General features: G+C 43.4%; 1 protein-coding gene across 1 annotated transcript in view; it reads left to right on the top strand.

Moving 5' to 3' along the window:
• Positions 1–18,758, top strand: part of LOC126161883 (zwei Ig domain protein zig-8-like) — an 811,818-nt gene that overhangs the window by 391,782 nt on the left and 401,278 nt on the right. The window contains exon 2 of the mRNA XM_049918024.1: positions 12,325–12,482. Coding sequence (XP_049773981.1) covers positions 12,325–12,482 — 158 coding nt within the window. The remainder of the gene's footprint in view (positions 1–12,324; positions 12,483–18,758) is intronic.

Raw genomic sequence — 18,758 nt, 5'->3', positions numbered from 1 at the left:
ACCCAAATTGCTTGAAAATGTAATCACATGTCAGTTCTAGTATAATATATTTTTCCAATGAATACCTGTTTATCATCTGTATTTCTTCTTGGTGTAGCAATTTTAATGGCCAGTAGTGTATGTTCGAGATCCGCTACGTCTACCTATGAAAGTCTCCCTACCAGTCAATATATCATATTAAGAAGTGATACGCAAGTCAGACCAGTTGTGCCCCCAAACCGAATTTAAAATGGAGTACGAGAGTTTCAGAATTTACCATATAGCCAGTTGTAAGTTGGGAAAGATCATGCCGCAGGCGATTGATGTCTCCCTACAGTGGCAAGCTCGTTCTCCCGTTCATTCCGCTCATGGCAACTCTGGCTCTTCAGTCCATTATCAGTTTTATCGGAAGTATCCAATGTTTTATAGCAGCAGCTAATGTAACAGAAAAGAAATATATCGTTGTCTCGGGCTAAGGAATGTTGTGTCTTGGTCGGTTTGCACACGGCACTACAGTTGTGAGTTTCTACTAACGTGAAATCAGCAGATACTGCTACGTCTTGATTGGCTAATGAGGTTTAGCCAGCGCGCCAAATATGTTACTTCAGTAATGTTGACGAATTGTTCAAGGCGTCAAACAGGAAAAGGGGAATAGGTTTCTCATTAATGTACTCATAAGTACGTAGTTATTGAAATTCTATCATTTGTAGAAGGCGAAAAGACATGTATAGCCCGAATCACTTCGTGGAATTTTCTGTGAGTCACGAACAATACCACAAGAAAAAATGCGTGCTGGTAATTAGTCGTGGCATGCTCTCTTTGGCGGCAGCAGTGACGTTGCGTGTTGGCACGAATCTGCAAGCAGCGCAGAGCAGTACTACGGCAGGAGGTTTATTTCCTGCTCACAGCACTGTAGGACTTAACATCTGAGGTCATCAGTCCCCTAGAACTTAGAACTTCTTAAACCTAACCAACCTAAGGACATCACATCCATTCATGCCCGAGGCAGAATTCGAACCTGCGGTCGTAGCGGACGTGCGGTTCCAGACTGAAGCGCCTAGAACCGCTCGGCCACACCGGCCGGCCTGCTCACAGAGTATGAAGTAGTATTTTTCAACACGTATAATCTTTCGTGTCGAATAAAGATCATTTATCATTATGAGCACAGTAATGTGAGATTTTATTATTGTGGTCAATGCAAACATCGTGAGTAAAATAACTGGATCTCTTCTGAAATTTCGACTACGTCTGTTAGTAATCTTCCTAAGCCAGTGTATCCGAGCCACACATGTTAGGACCAATTTCACGTAATGGTACCTGATGACGTTCCGACGCCTCGGCGTTCACTGCAATGGGACGAACTACAGGGTGGTTCATAATGACACTGTCGCTACTTGAGCCAGTGAAGACGGAAAACATGTCCCATATTGCAACCCAACTTCATAGGGATGATGTTCAGACAGTGCACTGCAGGATTTGCGTTGTTAGTGGTATTAGTATCGTGACCTGCCGTTAGGCGCTTGTACTGGTATGGTGACGTAGGTTAGAAATAAAGCCTCGGTTGCAGACAGTCAACAGGGGACTGGACAAGGTGAACTAGGATTTACCGGTCAAGCTGTTCTACCAAAACGATAGCAACAGTGCTGCTGCCCTCCGCGAATATCGACGCATTAAACGAATACGTAGAGGTTACCTTTCCGCAGTAGGGTTGAGGAACGTGATTCGGTATTTCGAATAATCTGGCCGTTTAGCAATTGCTTCTGGGAGAGGCCGACAACTTGTTGAAGAATTTACTGTTGCCACGGCTGAGAACGCTGGAGGCAATGTGCGATCTTCGAGCGTTACATGGGCTGTGTGATGGCACCTGAACATTCCATGGTACGCCGTTATTTCGGGCAGCAGTAGAGCAATCCCTAATGCGGCTCCTGGATGTCGTGGATGCAGGTGGTCGTCACGTTGAGTAACATTTGTGGCCTGGAACGTAAACATGGTACGCAAATAAGAAATGTAGCCTGATGATTTGGAAATTTTACTCTACTGACGCACTGACACAAGCGCGTCCCCCACAAGAATTCAAGCTGAAATGAATCATGTAGCTGTAAGTGCCGTCCTTTTTTAATGAGGGTGGGAATAGCGTTATCTCGGCCGAGAGCTCCACTTTCTGCATTCTTCGTTCATAAAATCTTTTGTGAGACGGCACCCGCTGGTGCCATGATGCCTGTTTACTCAATTGTATTCCCTTGTCTTTCAAACCTGCATGGCTAGGAGCAGCGATCAGACCCGCCGATTATGTCGTCAAATGTAGTGAAACAGACCATGACTCTCTCTCCTGCCGCGCGGTGTGACCGCGCGGCTAGAGGTGCCATGTCACGGATTGCGCGGCCTTCCCGCCAGAGATTTCGGTCCTTCCTCAGTCATGGGTGTATGTGTGTGTTGTCCTTAGCATAAGTTGGTTTAAGTAGTGTGTAAGTCAAGGGACCGATGACTTCAGCAGTCTGGTCCCTTAGGAATTCGCACACACAGACACACACACACACACACACACACACACTCACACGCTCCCCACAGCGTTACTGCATGACCCTCGGGTCACCCATATAGACAGCTCACTCAGAAGGGGCTCACAACATCCCTCCCTGTCAAACTTCCTGGCAGATGAAAACAATGTTCCGGGCCGAGACTCGAATTCGGGAGCTTCTGTGAAGTTTGGAAGGTAGGACACGAGGTACTGGCGCAAGTAAAGTTGTGAGGACGGGTCGTGAGTCGTGCGTAGGTAGCTCAATCGGTACAGCCCTTGCCCGCGAAAGGCAAGGCCACCGAGTTACAGTCTCCGTCCGGCACACAGTTTTAATCTGCCAGGAAGTTTCATATCAGAGCACACTACGCTACAGAGTGAAAATGTCAGTCTAGGAACTATCTGTTTATTCCAGCCTAACAGAGGAACAGAACTTCTGGCCAGTTCTCAGGAATTTATGCACCTCAGTAAATTCTAAAATGGACCTGGATAAACAGCGCCCCGCGAGCGCTCCAGCCGCGCTTCTGTCTAGCGCTCCTTGCGAAGTGGCGAGTGGGGCTAAGTGATGTAAAGGAGGTGGACGCTGAAGGCTGCAGCCGGAAGTCACTAGAGATGAACTGTTACATCGTCACGCGAAGTTGAGTTTGCTGACTAACTTGCGTGAAATCAGATTGAAGTTGTGCTTTAGGAGTACTCTGGCGTCCACACAAATGTCCAAAAAAATGTGGTGAACTCACATCATTGAATTTCAAATAGGAATAACCTTTCTTTTCCTATTGCTTAAAGGCCAAGCCAAGGGCTTAATATTCCATCGCAATATTATGAGATGGGAAAACTTTCTTTGGAATGTCAGTACAACGGCATACAATGATGCTATGACGCACTTTTTTCTGATGAACGACAATGAATGCTGGATGAACCGAAGAAAGCTATTCGGAAACAAAAACTAAGTTCATGGTAAGTAGAATGGTGATGAAATCTTTTATTTGAATTTATTAAGTGTCGTAATGCAAGGGGAGAATCATTTGGCAGCGCATGTGGTGGACAAGATTGATGCTATAAACCAAAACTAAATTTTGTGGAAAAATCAGCTTCAAGTCCATGACATGAAACATTTCTCATAACCCAAGACAGTGTTTTGTGGATCACACGTGACCGAAAGCAATTAATGAAGTCCCACCGACATTCGAGTTTCAGAAATTTTAGTCTCTATAACTCGATGTGTTTGACTGTAATATGAACTATAGTTACACATACATTACATATTCTAAGCTCGAAATGTAAGTTTACAAACATCCAAACTTAATGCTAAATTAGTTTATGTAATGCTTTTGTAGTTCTGTTCACTGAATTGGCAATATCTAATGTATTTATTTAATAAAGTAATAGAGTTATTATTTTTGCAGAGAGGTAAAACGTTGAGGATAGGCACACAGGATTAACCCTCCTGATACAAGTATTCTGCAGTGTTCGACTCTTATAAGTAGCTGCACGCCTTCAGCATACAGCTGTGTGACCCACAGCTGCTCGGAATAGGGTTGTGTTGGGCAATCCAGAGCACTCAGCAGATTCTACTGTGCTGGTGGAGCAGTGTGCGCTCTAGGAGCGCCAATGTTGACCAGGCCTGTTCTAAATTTCAGAGGGAAAAAGAAACGAAAATAAATTAACATTCCACAACTTGAATCTCTTAGACACTCGTTGTGGGATAAAAACGAGCAACTTGACATCAAAATTATCAGAGGAAACCCGTAATTCTAATTTAATTTCATACAATACTGGAGAAGAAACTCTCAAATGGGTGCTGCCTCACAATACTTGCAATTTAAATCTAGTGACCACTGTAATTCAGCTCATCGTCTTGGGCGATATTGATGTGCATACTGACTGACTATGTAGCAGCTGTCTGTAATATACATTCCAATGTAAAGATAAACTACAACACTGAAACAATAATCTGTTGGTGATTATTACCCTGGAGCCAACTAGTACTGATTTGAAAATTGTTCTCAGATGCGGGTATCAGTAATAACTGTATTTGAGGGGAGGTACCAACGTCAATCGCAATTGGTCATTGAAATAATTGGATGGCGAAAGTTGAAAATTGGTGCCAGACTGGGACTCAGACCTGGATTTTCCACTTTACGTGAGCAGTTGGTTTAACCATTTCGGATATCGGAGCATGCTTTCTGTCTGACCCAAATTCTCAGCTCACTATAAATTAGCGTCTATCTCATGTACTTAATTTTTTCTCACAGCGTTTCCTATACTTACGCAAGAGGATCGAAACCTATTGTGCATCCACTCTGTGGATATCATAGATACCCAACCTGCCGATATACAATATGTGTGTTGTGCCTAAAGTCATGGATGCTACTTCGTAGAGTATGGTAAATTGAGAATTTGGGTCGGACGGAAAGCGTGCTCGCATAACTCAACCACTTAAGGTGATCGCTAATGTAAAGCGGGAACTTAGGGTTCGAGTCCCGATCTGGCACAAGTTTTCAACTTCAATTATTTCAGTGCCCAACTGCAGCTGATATCGATATCTTCCTCGAAATTTCGGTATTCATGGATACTGTATCAAAAACATTGGTGTCTATTCTATCAGACATCTCGGACATACACTCATCAAAAATAGTATTACATCACCTCGGTTCCAAGAGTTCCGGAAAACCGAGCGAGGTGGCGCAGTGGCATCACACTGCACTCGCATTCAGGAGGACGACGGTTCAATCCCGCGTCCGGCCATCCTGATTTAGGTTTTCCGTGATTTCCCTAAATCGCTGCAGGCAAATGCTGGGATGGTTCCTTTGAAAGGGCACGGCTGACTTCCTTCCCCATCCTTCCCTTATCCGATGAGACCGATGACCTCGCTGTTTCGTCTCTTCCCCCAAACAACCCAACCCAAGTTCCGGAAACTGACAGATACTGTCAGGATTCCTCCACACATAATCCGTGGGTAGAGATCAACATAAACATCATTTACGCTCTTTTTATTACTCATAAAAACAACACATTGCATGTTGTACCACCATTCAACGAGACCTTCAGAGGTGGTGATCCAGATTGCTGTACACACCGGTACCTCTAATACCCAGTAGCACGTCCTCTTGCAGTGATGCATGCCTGCATTCGTCGTAGCATACTATCTACAAGTTCATCAAGGCAGTGTTGGTCCAGATTGTTCCACTCCTCAACGGTGATTCGGCGTACATACCTCAGAGTGGTTGGTGGTTCACGTCGTTCATAAACAGCGCTATTCAGTCTATTCGAGCCATGTTCGATAGGGTTCTTGTCTGCAGAACATGCTGACCACACTGATCGAGCGAAGTGGTTATCCTGAAGGAATTCATTCACAAGATGTGCACGATGGGGGCGCGAATTGTCGTCCTTGAAGACGAACGCCTCGACAATTGCTGCCGATATGATTGCACTATCGGTCGGAGGATGGCATTCACGTATCTTACAGCCGTTACGGCATCTTCCATGACCACTAGCGGCGTACGTCGGCCTCACGTAATGCCACCCCAAAAGATCAGGGACTCCATCTTGCTGCACTCGACAGACACTGTGTCTAAGGAGTGAAGCCTCCAAATACATTCCGATGATTGTCTGGTTGAAGGCATATGCGACACTCACAGATGAAGAGAACGTGATGCCAATCTTGAGAGGTCCATTCGGCATGTTGTTGGGCCCATCTGTACCGCGCTGCATGGTGTCATGGTTGCAAAGATGGACTTCGCCATGGACTTCGGGATAGAAGTTGCGCTTCATGTAGCCTATTGAGGACAGTTTGAGTCGTAACACGACATCCTGTGGCTGCACGAAAAGCAATATTCAACATGGTGGCGTTGCTGTCAGGGTTCCTCCAGCCATAATTCGCATGTAGCGGTCATCCGCTGCAGCAGTAGCCCTTGGGCGGCCTGAGCGAGGCATGCCATCGACAGTTCCTGTCTCTCTGTACCTCCTCCATGTCCGAACAACATCGCTTTGGTTCACTCCGAGACGCCTGGACTTTTCCCTTGTTGAGAGCCCTTCCTGGCACAAAGTAACAATGCGGACTCTATCGAACCGCTGTATTACTGACCGTCTAGGCATGGTTGAACTATAGACAACACGAGCTGTGTACCTCCTTCCTCGTGGAATGACTGGAATTGTTCGACTGTCCGACCCCCTCCGTCTAATAGGCGCTGCTCATGCATGTTTCTTTACATCTTTGGGCGGGTTTAGTGACATCTCTCGACAGTCAAAGGGACTGTGCCTGTGATACAGTATCCAGAGTCAACTTTTACCTTCAGGAGTTCTGGGAACCGGGCTGATGCAAAACTTTTTTTTGATATGTGTATAAAGGAAACAGTAATGTTCACCTCATTTAATTTGCAATATACTTACTTCAAATAATAAATTTTATTCGTGATACCATGCTACATAAAACTATTTGTAGGTCTTTATATATGCCTGGTCCATTTCCTAGCATCCATCTAAATCAACGAAAGAGGTATCGAGCGACTGAAATTTACATTGAAAACAGAAAAAGATGTATTTAAATAAATGGCACAACTTGAAATAAAACAAATTGCACTAGAGCGTCTAGGTTTCTTAAATTGACATGAAACGAATGTACCACATTACTAGTGAAGTACTTAGAAGAAATATCAATGTTATTAGGTTTGATCCTTGGCCGACTCCAAATAACACACAAATTTATCTTGTCGTCACTGCAGATTCTCATGAACGAAACATTTTATTAATTCGACAGCTGCGAGGCAATTACATTTCTTTGTCTGTGTGAAAGGTAATGGATTTGATAAAAATTAAAATATCGTACTAGATAAATATATATGTTGTTGCTATATTTAATTGCCAGTCTTTGAATAAACATGACCTTTAAGCGACTCGTTACACCCTGAAGGCTATTCCCTGTGGTAGTCACGAAAGTTTTGCCAAGAACATGTTACACGACGTCCTTATAATGGTTCAAAAACCCATCCTTCATTAATTAACATTAAATGAGATATATTTAGCAATAAGAAGGTGTACATCAGCTCACAATTCTGCACTGTTTATTCTCATCATGATCAGTAAGGTGTCGCCAATCGAGAGCTCATTTGCTAACGGGCATATTATCAAACTCGCTGTGGAACAGCCACCTATTTACTGCCCGTTCTCGTTATAATTATTCTGGTAACATACGTAATTTAAGCTGTACTGATAATCCTGACGTAACAGCTACGTGTTTCCACCCTGTCTCACGCACGGGACTCTCATCTCAACGCGGTAGTCAACAATTAAACAGTTGGTTATAGTGGACTCGCTACTGATTATTGGGGTCTTACGCAACATAGCATGATCACCTAGTTGTACATAATGACACACTCTGCTTATTTGCCCATAACTTTCCATTTTTTTGTCAACATAAATAATATCTGATAGTAACAGAGACAGGGTACACTAACCGCTGGAAGGACCAGAGTTTCTGGAATATAACTGAAAATGGAGTTTGTAATTAAATCGAGGAGCATATTATTGCTTACCCCTTTCCACAGCAGTTAGGAAAAGCTTGCCAAACAGGGACAGATTCTAAAATTTGCACTTATGATGTAACAAATTTTGTGATTCTGAGAATGTGTTGCACCCACGAATTTTATTTTACAGGATGTAAACACAGGCTGAAGACTGTCAAACTATTGCTAGCTGTAATTCAGTATTATGGAAGTAGAAACACGAGATCTGAAAGTACCCCCATTAGTACGCAAACAACAGCTGAACAACCTTTTATGTTATTTTAAATAAGGGTGGTACATTTTTGATATAGTGATCCCACATTACTTCCCGTTATGGTGAAATACAGCGTATCGACCCATTTAGGAAATGAACTTAGAAAACAGGTATTTTTGTTCATATGCTAATAATGTTGTGACGACCCTGAGAATCTACACGAAATCTGAACATTTGAGAGAATACGTTAGTTACTAACATAAATAACCAGGACAAATGCGACCGATTAATATTTTACAAAGTGATGAAACAAGAAACAATTTTTGTACGTTTATTCAATTTTGATGTCATTTGTAACTAGTTCTTTAGACAACTTCAAAGTGAGTCAATCTAGCGGATGTATGACCTTAGATTTTTTAAACATGATTAGTGTAATGTAAATTTTATAAAATGCATTTTGGAACTTAAATGTTTTTGGTTTTTATGGTTTGTTTAAATTTTAAACCAGTTCAGCTTTCAACGAGTTGAATGTGGGAAACATCCTACAACAGGATTCTCAGCGGGACTCTACAGCAGAAGTAGCATTCTTCTGAAGATGGCGGCCCTCTGGGTCGCCGAATTACCGAATCGAGTTGATTTTAGGATCCAGCAGCAAACCCGAAGAGACTTTCAAGAGTTATTACGCCGGCAAAATCCTATGATGTCACATCATAAAACAACCTCGACTGTCCAGTACAACTGACTGTTAACAAAAAAAGGCTGAAACTACACGGTCTTCGTCTCCACATTTGCCATACTATTGAGCAAACTTGCCAACTGAGCTTCTGTAATCGCAGTTCAATGAGTGCATGTTACACCGTGTTACGCTTCATGCTATTGAGGAGGTTCGTAATTTCTGGAGGGGAAGTCTTCCAATTTCAAGCATTCTTTCCTATTTCTAGGGCAGAAAGCGTTATTTTCCGTTTTCGACTGATGTATTTGGATCCATAGCTTAAGTACATATGAATACACATATTGTGTGCGGAAAGATCGTGTTCTTCAGTGTCTGCAACAATCGCTCTCCGATTGTGAAACAGCGTGTGGCCCGAGCATGCCATGAAGAGTCTTGTTTGTCCACAGATAAATAGACAGTTGTCATTACGTCGTGCAGCCGGAGGAGGGGCGGGGGTCTTTGTTGAAACTGGAGCTGTGTTTACACTCTGTAATCAAAAGTGTTCAGACACCTATTAGTGGTCTTTACTATGGGACATGTACATCCTTCGCCTTTATGGCAACTTGTCGCTGGATTCTGGAGCGAAGTCGACGCTCTAACTCGCCCCAAAGGTACTCCATAGGATTCGGGTCGGGACACGAGGCAACACCGTTCATTTAAGAGCAGTCACTGTCTCCGAACAGTTAGTTCTTCTGCAGTATGCAGTACACAATACTCTACAATGTGTTTACACCCAACCACACGTAGCGTTTTCTAAAGCACAGTGGGGTACCACACCCTAAACGAGAAAAACAGGTTTGCATCACAACACCTACTCCTCGGTAATGAGCTCTAGGCGCTACACGTTATGGCAGGCAATGTTCTCAAAGCATTCGCCAGTCCATAACTCTTCCATCGAATTGCCACAGGGTGCATCTCGATGCACCACACGTTTGCAGTTATCCAATGTCCAGTGTCACCTCAAGGTCGCTTAGCGTTGACTACATAAATGTGTGGCTTATTAGGAGCTGCTCAGTCATTGTACGTCATTCTTTTTAACTTCCTACGCACAGTTATTGTGTTACAGGGAGTGCTGGTAGCACGTTGAAGTTCAGGAGCGATTCCTTCTGGGAATTTAATGCGACTTTTTCACAAAAGCATCCGCAGTGCTCGAAGGTCCCTGTCGATCGGTACACAAAGTCTGCCTGGTCTTGGTTTAGGTTTGATTGTTACTTCGCGTTTCCACTTCACAATCAAATCGCCAACAGTCGGCTTGGGCAGGTATAGTAAGGTTGACTTATTTGCTCGTCAGGTGAGACCTAACGACTAATACACATTTGGAGTCACTGAACACAGTATCCCCCCCTTCCACCACCCTCCACCCTGTACGAGGCGTGTTTTTTAAGTAAGTACCGTTTTGAAATTAAAAAAAAAACTTGCGAAGATATCTCAATAATTTTGTTTTTACATGAAAGTCTGTACCTTAACCTACTTTTCTACACAATTTCCGTCAATATTGAGGCACTTGTCATAACGTTGTACCTATTTTTGAATACCCTCCTCATAGAAGTTTGCAGCCTGACTTGTTAACCACTGCATCGCCACTGTTTTGACTTCGTCAACGTCTTGAAGACGCTGACCGCCCAGGTGTTTCTTCAAGTGCAGGAACGGATGGTAGTCACTGGGCACAAGATAGGGGCTGTACGGAGGATTATCTAGAGTTTCCCATCGAAAAGATGTGACGAGATCTTTGGTCTGCGGACGGGCATTGTCTTGCAGCAAAACGATGCCCTTGCTCAACTTCCATGGATTGTTGCTTTGATTCTGGTGTGAAGTAGGCCACCCATGTTTCATCGCCCATCGATCGCTTTTAAGCCTTTATCACTAAGAAATCTTATAACAGCCCGTACTTTACAGTCGGCGGGACTCACGATTATCGGAGGCAGTACACAACGTAAACAAGGAAGAATCAGGCTGTAATGGCGTCAGTACGTAGATTAAGGTAAAGGGTTTCATGTAAAAATAAAATTTTTGAGATATATTAACACAACTTTTTTTAACTTCAAAACGATACTTACTTAATAAACATTCCTCGTATATTGGCGGTTCCACGACTAGAGACTCGTAGTGGTGAATCTCTCGTTACATTTGGCTGTCATGATACATTTTATCACATAGTGAATACCGTGCTGGGCTTAGGCATCGGAATTCGCGAGCCCTCACTCGATGTGGACTAAACGAGGAAGGGAGAGAAAATACGCAGGCTCAACTATTTTGTTACATAGCAGGATGAAAACACCGTTTTACCTAGAGGAAGGCATAATTTTCGGCGAACAGCTTGACAACGAAGTAAAACAAAGTTATCAAGTGATACTAGCTAAGAAACTCGGCATTTTCAAGGTATTCATTTTGCCAATATTCTGTTAGAAATTTAAACAAAAAATCAATTATGTTTGCAGTGTAATGTCTAAAAAACCTTTGAAATAATGAAGCAGTCTCTGTACGCTGGGCGTAGCTGCTTTGCATGTCTACAACGTGACTGTGTAAACGTTTCTATGATAACGCCTCTTCTTTGCTCTATAGACGGCTATTATTTTCAGCTACAGCCGTTTGTGCTACTCAGTCGAAAAGTCTCGAAAGCGCTGCCAGGTGTGAGGGATTTCCGGAAGTGGATTAGACTGTGGGAGTAACATAGTGGCAAAGAATAAATATATTAAAACTTCAAACACGTATCTGAATGTTTATGACGTCATATGATCTATGTGTCATACAGTGATATAATTTTGTAGGTATATTCAGCGGAATATCTGGTCACTGTCGCCAAAATGTGATGCGAATAGAGTGAGTAGCAAAGAAGTAATATATTTACACAATACAGTTCTTCACACATTCGATTATTTATGACGTCATATCTAGTGAAATATGGTAGGTAGGTGGTTCTTCCCCCACAACAATTGTTGCCTGACAGCAAGGGATATTTTTACCAAACTTGGCTGAAATCCATCAAATGATTTAGTATATGTGGCACATACACGCATACGAGTATATACATCAGTTTTTTTTTTAAATACATATGTACGGTTTTCCCGTATCGCTAGGCAGTATTATACGGTACTAACACAGTCATACCTATAAACGACTGGGAACTCTGCATTGAAGAAATGAGCTGTATTCTACATTCCACGAGTGACAAATGTCCCCATTTTTGCTTCCCTACAATACTTGCGGATGCCCTGACCTTTATCCCAATTGACTTTAAACTGCATTTTACCTAGTCGTCCCATTCATTTAGATTTGAACCTAACGATGTTTTGCGTATCGGAAAAGTTGGTGAGACGAATTGTAAGCAAGCTATTTTGAGCCATGACTGGAAGATGTAGCGTCAAAATGTTACAGACGTCCATGTCTGTGTGTCTGGCAGGCTGGGCGGGGTCGTTCTTCCTAACGGACTTCCTTCACGAGCTGCCGACGCCCGCCACGGGCCCTCAGTTCGACACCTCCGTGCCGGACAACCTGACGTCGCTCGTGGGCAAGGAGGCGGAGCTCAACTGCCGCGTCAAGAACCTCGGCAACAGGACGGTGAGTCCGCCCCATTTACATACCGTCACACACATAGTTTAATTGTGGAGACTGTCGTTTGGACACTATACATCGCATAACTACATAAATAGAGCTACATCTCTACAACCCCAGTTTGTGATGCCATATTAACAGTGTATATATATATATATATATATATATATATATATATATATATATATATACATTCAAATTTCATACATATTAACAAGCACTGTTTTCTTTCTTTGTCTGCACACTGCTATTGTACTCCTGCTGCTATTTCGCTCTGTCGTATGTTGTCGTGTGGATACATTCAAAACAAATTCAACCCTACCAATTTTTTGTAACTGAAGGTGGAAGGGGGAGACAGGAAAGGAAGAGGAAGGAACAAATGATATCAGCTGCATCCTGTATCCCCCTCCCCTCCCCAACCCACAGTTACAAAATATGCAGGGTGAGTCACTAACTATTGCTACCAAATATGATAGGATGTGGGACAAAAGTTGCATGGGACAACGGGGGTCGTAATATGACGTTGTTTTTTGTTGCCAGATGGGGTCGCTTCAATGATATGAAGGTCAACTTTGCTTTTTTAAATGGGATGCTACAGTTTGGTACCTATTTGCTGACAGCGGCTATCGAGACGAATCCAATGATGTGTAACAGTAAGGTCTTTGAAGGTCAACGAAGGTCCCAAAGGTGGCATGAACGCCCATTTACAGAAGGTGTTCGAAGTGATGACCATTGGTATCACTGCAGTGGTGCAATCTTCTTGTCACGGATTGAGTGGTATTCCTTATCACATCGGCACTTATCAAAGCAATTCTCTCTCGCATATCTTCAGGTGTAGCTGAAACGTCTTTGAAAACAATGTCTTTTACGAATCCCCACAAGAAAAAATCCAGAGGCATCAAGTCTGGAGAAAGAGCCGGCCACGACCCATCTCCTCCGCGTCCAATCCAACTAACTGGGAATTGTCTATGTATCTTATTTCTAGCCATCAGCGAAAAACGTGCCAGACACTAATCGTATTAATAACATATTTTGTTCCTATTCCTAAAGGTATTTCTTACAATAGCAGACCTAATGTTTCTTGCTGTATTGTAGTGTACTTCCTACAATTAAGATTTCCTTCGGTGAAACAACGGCCTATAATTCTGTCCTCCAGAATCCCATACCATACATTCACCGACCACGGTTTTTGGTGTGCAAGTTGCCGCAGCAAACATGGATTTTCAGTTGCAAATTAATGCATTTTCAGGAAATTAACATTTCCATAGTTCGTCAATGTAGTCTCGTCAGTAAATAAAATGGAATTAATAAATGTGTCATCCCTCTGAAACTGAAGTTGAACCCATCGGTAGAATTCAATGCTACGCAAACAGTCCGTAGCAGTTAATTCTTGGTAGTGACTAATATTGTAAGGATGATATTTATGGCAATGCAGGACACGAAAAACACTACTCTAGTTCATGCCAGATTCCCTTGCGATCTGACGCGAACTGCACAAGGATCTCGATCCACAGTGGCAAGAGTACCAATTTCCGTGTCCTCGTTAGTAACTTTTCTTTACCCGATATGTTTCCGATGCGTTAAAGATCCAGTTGTTCTCAATTCATCATACACATATTTAAATGTACGACGTGTGGGGTCAGTACGTTGAGGATACCTTGCGGCGTATAAGTCTCTAGCTTTCACTGAATTTCGTTGGCATTCTCCGTAAATGAGAAGCGTATCGACTTGTTCTTCGAAGGAATACATCACTCACATTCACTTTATTCGACGATAGTAATCTTACCGTTCCAGTCAGTCTTGTATTGCGAAACCGTCGAATGGTGTTTATATGGCATGTTAGATAGATGCGCCGTATTCGGCATATATTTTCTATTTGCACTATATACGAGAGAGAAATTTCAGCGTATGTGCATCGATAAGTGCCGAAGAGATAAGGAATACCACTCATTCCGTGATAAGATGATTTTAGCACTGGACTGATACCAATGGTCATCACTTTAGAAGACCAACCAGCGATTATAACGGTTTAAACACCTAATCTAGTGCAACATAAAGAAACAAAAACCAATAAGAAAAAGAACATATATAAGTTAAGTAAGGGAAAATTACTCAAACAGCCAAAGAAATCATTAAATTAAAAACAGGAGAAAAATAATAAAGTAAATAATTAGATATAATATGAATTGGCTGCCCCTTACAAATCAACTTAATAACACCTTCTGTAAATAGTCGTTCATGCCACCTTCTTGACCTTCACTGACCTTCAAAGACGTTACTGTTACACATCATTGGATTCGTATCGATAGCCGCTATCAAAAAATAAACACCAAACTAAGGCACCTCATTTTAAAAAAAAATTTGCCCTTCGTAGTCCTGACGGGAGGCCACCTAGCAACAAAAAACCAACGTCATATTACGGCCCCCGTTGTCCCATGCAACAATGGTCCCACAAACTTTTCAGCTACTGTCATACTTTCGAAGTTATTCTAGGCGGCAATAGTTAGTGACTCGCCCTGTATAGCACAGCTGTGGTTCCCACTTGGTGTCTGTTCATCCGGATATGTCAAAAGAAAAGACACTTCGCGTTTATATGATTCAAACATAACGCCTTTTTATTATTATCGTAATGATGTGCTAGCACAATGGAAATGGGTGAGAGTTGCTGTTAAGAGTATTGTTACTGCCAAAATGAAATTTCATTTGCGGCGGAATGTGCGCCGATTGGATTATTCCTGGAAGGTGAAAACTGTGTGCCGGACAAGAATCAGTGCCTGAAGCTTTAACTTTCGAGGGCAATTGCTGCACTGACTGAGGCATCCGACGCTACAAACGCCCTGCCCATACAGCTTAATTTCCGCCAGTACATCTTTCTTACCCTCCATGTTTCTCCAGCATACCTAGTAAGACTACACTCCTGGAAATGGAAAAAAGAACACATTGACACCGGTGTGTCAGACCCACCATACTTGCTCCGGACACTGCGAGAGGGCTGTACAAGCAATGATCACACGCACGGCACAGCGGACACACCAGGAACCACGGTGTTGGCCGTCGAATGGCGCTAGCTGCGCAGCATTTGTGCACCGCCGCCGTCAGTGTCAGCCAGTTTGCCGTGGCATACGGAGCTCCATCGCAGTCTTTAACAATGGTAGCATGCCGCGACAGCGTGGACGTGAACCGTATGTGCAGTTGACGGACTTTGAGCGAGGGCGTATAGTGGGCATGCGGGAGGCCGGGTGGACGTACCGCCGAATTTCTCAACACGTGGGGCGTGAGGTCTCCACAGTACATCGATGTTGTGGCCAGTGGTCGGCGGAAGGTGCACGTGCCCGTCGACCTGGGACCGGACCGCAGCGACGCACGTATGCACGCCAAGACCGTAGGATCCTACGCAGTGCCGTAGGGGACCGCACCGCCACTTCCCAGCAAATTAGGCACACTGTTGCTCCTGGGGTATCGGCGAGGACCATTCGCAACCGTCTCCATGAAGCTGGGCTACGGTCCCGCACACCGTTAGGCCGTCTTCCGCTCACGCCCCAACATCGTGCAGCCCGCCTCCAGTGGTGTCGCGACAGGCGTGAATGGAGGGACGAATGGAGACGTGTCGTCTTCAGCGATGAGAGTCGCTTCTGCCTTGGTGCCAATGATTGTCGTATGCGTGTTTGGCGCCGTGCAGGTGAGCGCCACAATCAGGACTGCATACGACCGAGGCACACAGGGCCAACACCCGGCATCATGGTGTGGGGAGCGATCTCCTACACTGGCCGTACACCACTGGTGATCGTCGAGGGGACACTGAATAGTGCACGGTACATCCAAACCGTCATCGAACCCATCGTTCTACCATTCCTAGACCGGCAAGGGAACTTGCTGTTCCAACAGGACAATGCACGTCCGCATGTATCCCGTGCCACCCAACGTGCTCTAGAAGTTGTAAGTCAACTACCCTGGCCAGCAAGATATCCGGATCTGTCCCCCATTGAGCATGTTTGGGACTGGATGAAGCGTCGTCTCACGCGGTCTGCACGTCCAGCACGAACGCTGGTCCAACTGAGGCGCCAGGTGGAAATGGCATGGCAAGCCGTTCCACAGGACTACATCCAGCATCTCTACGATCGTCTCCATGGGAGAATAACAGCCTGCATTGCTGCGAAAGGTGGATATACACTGTACTAGTGCCGACATTGTGCATGCTCTGTTGCCTGTGTCTATGTGCCTGTGGTTCTGTCAGTGTGATCATGTGATGTATCTGACCCCAGGAATGTGTCAATAATGTTTCCCCGTCCTGGGACAATGAATTCACGGTGTTCGTATTTCAATTTCCAGGAGTGTATTACTATTGGAAGGAAGAAAATTTTGGATAAATTCCTAAACCTCTTGTTAGGTGATGGTCCCTAGAATGAATTTCGCTCTGCAACGGAGTGGGTTCTTGTTTGAAACTTCTTGGCAGACGTATTGCAAAATAACCTTGTACTGTGCAATTGGTAATGTGTTGGGTGCTTACACTGCTCCTGATTTCCTGGTGGCGTTGAATTATTGAAACAAAATTCGAAGTTCCATAATTGTCAGTAGTGTAAATCTTGGCGATCGTGATAAATGTGTAGGATCTGAATTCTGTTGGGAATAGTAGTATCCAATAATCCGTGTACACCAAATAACTTTTATATTTCCTCGTGCTGTGTGTTGGCCGCCATGGTGTAGTGGTCATAGACGCTGGTTTGCGACCTTTGGCGTTACCAGATAGATTCCCCCCTAATTCTATCATTTATCAGTTAAAATCATGTCATGTGGAGGATTGTGGAACATGCGAATTTTCTGAAACATTCTCTGTGTGTACATGCTAAATGGGGTACTCTTCAGTTCTGGCAGGCAGTTCAGTTACGTCTGCGTGTGCCCAATAAACATGTTTTCAGTGTGAAGTGATACTTATTGTTGCCTTTTTTCCCATGTCTTCGATGCTTACATGATTTTACGTGATAATGTAGACTAACTCAAGACCGTATGTCGATATCCCCAGATATTCTGTCTAGTAGGCACCTAAGACCTGAAACCAGAATTCATCAGATAACACTGCCAACCTCCATCACTGGTAACTATTAACTGACAACTGTGAGTCCGTTCAACCACAGAGTCTTTTAGTCTGTGATATTAATGAAGTCTATAGCGCTGCCAACATACAAACACATAAACAGGTTACCTAAATAGGCCCTCTGCTCCTCTAAAAACATTTTACGAAGTGTTTAGGATAGTAGCCAATACTAATTCGTAAAATTTTTTGTATTAACAGCATTAAACAGATCAGATGGACACAAAAGTTAAGTAACAAGCCGTTGGTCAATAAAGTAAAAATGCTCCTCACAGTCCCTAAAGGCAGTCCCAATCATTCATCAGGAGAGTAACCTATGACAGTTTAATGCACAAAGGCTGAGTAGTGTAAGAAAAATGCACACATAAGTAGTGGAAGATCATGCAGTCTTGAAGAAGTTGTGTTGTCCTCCCAACGGAAACACAGTGCTGACTCTTTACATGAAGACATGAAGATTGGTATTGGGCCCCAACAGAGCAGACTCACAGCAGAGTCAGTCGAAGTCTTGAAGAATATTGGTAGAATTGGTAGGTCACCACAAAGCAGACCCACAGTATTCCTTGTAGAGATTATGGTAGTAATGGGCCACCAAAGAAGCAGACCCACTGTAGTCCTTGTAGTGATTGTGGTAGTAATGGCCACCAAAGGTATAGACCCACTGTAGTCCTTGTAAAGGTGGCCAGGAGACATTTGTTGCGACTGTGCGGTTGCACAATCACAATTGAGGGGTCTTGGGAGAATGTAGCAAGTCCGTCAATCATCACTTGTGCACTCACAATTTTTTTGTAATATCATTAGAACCAGTAATGAAGTTAACCTGTGTCTTGCTAAAGTATCAGCACATGTGCAAGCACTAACACAATCATATAACCTCTGAGATTTTATGCATATAGTAGGACCAAGACAAATGTGTGCATTAAAATGAATCCGTGCTATATACCTAACTTGAAGAACTGGTGTTTATACAATTACAATTTAACAGTATACAAATTCCGTTACAAATGGAAAGAAGACGTCATTACAGTAAAGAACTTCGTAATACCAATAACGTTTGTAGTAACACAGGCTTTACAAAAGAATAGAAATAACCATATACATGAGTATTGCGGGAATTGTAACATAAGCAACTGAATGAAAAAGGAGAATATCCCTTGAAATATTAATTTCACCCATGAGCATTAAGAGAAAACATA

This window comes from Schistocerca cancellata, chromosome 1, assembly GCF_023864275.1.
Source record: "Schistocerca cancellata isolate TAMUIC-IGC-003103 chromosome 1, iqSchCanc2.1, whole genome shotgun sequence".
Classification (NCBI taxonomy): domain Eukaryota; kingdom Metazoa; phylum Arthropoda; class Insecta; order Orthoptera; family Acrididae; genus Schistocerca; species Schistocerca cancellata.
The sequence above is the reverse complement of the archived record's forward strand: the minus strand, read 5'-3'. Positions and strand labels throughout refer to the sequence as shown.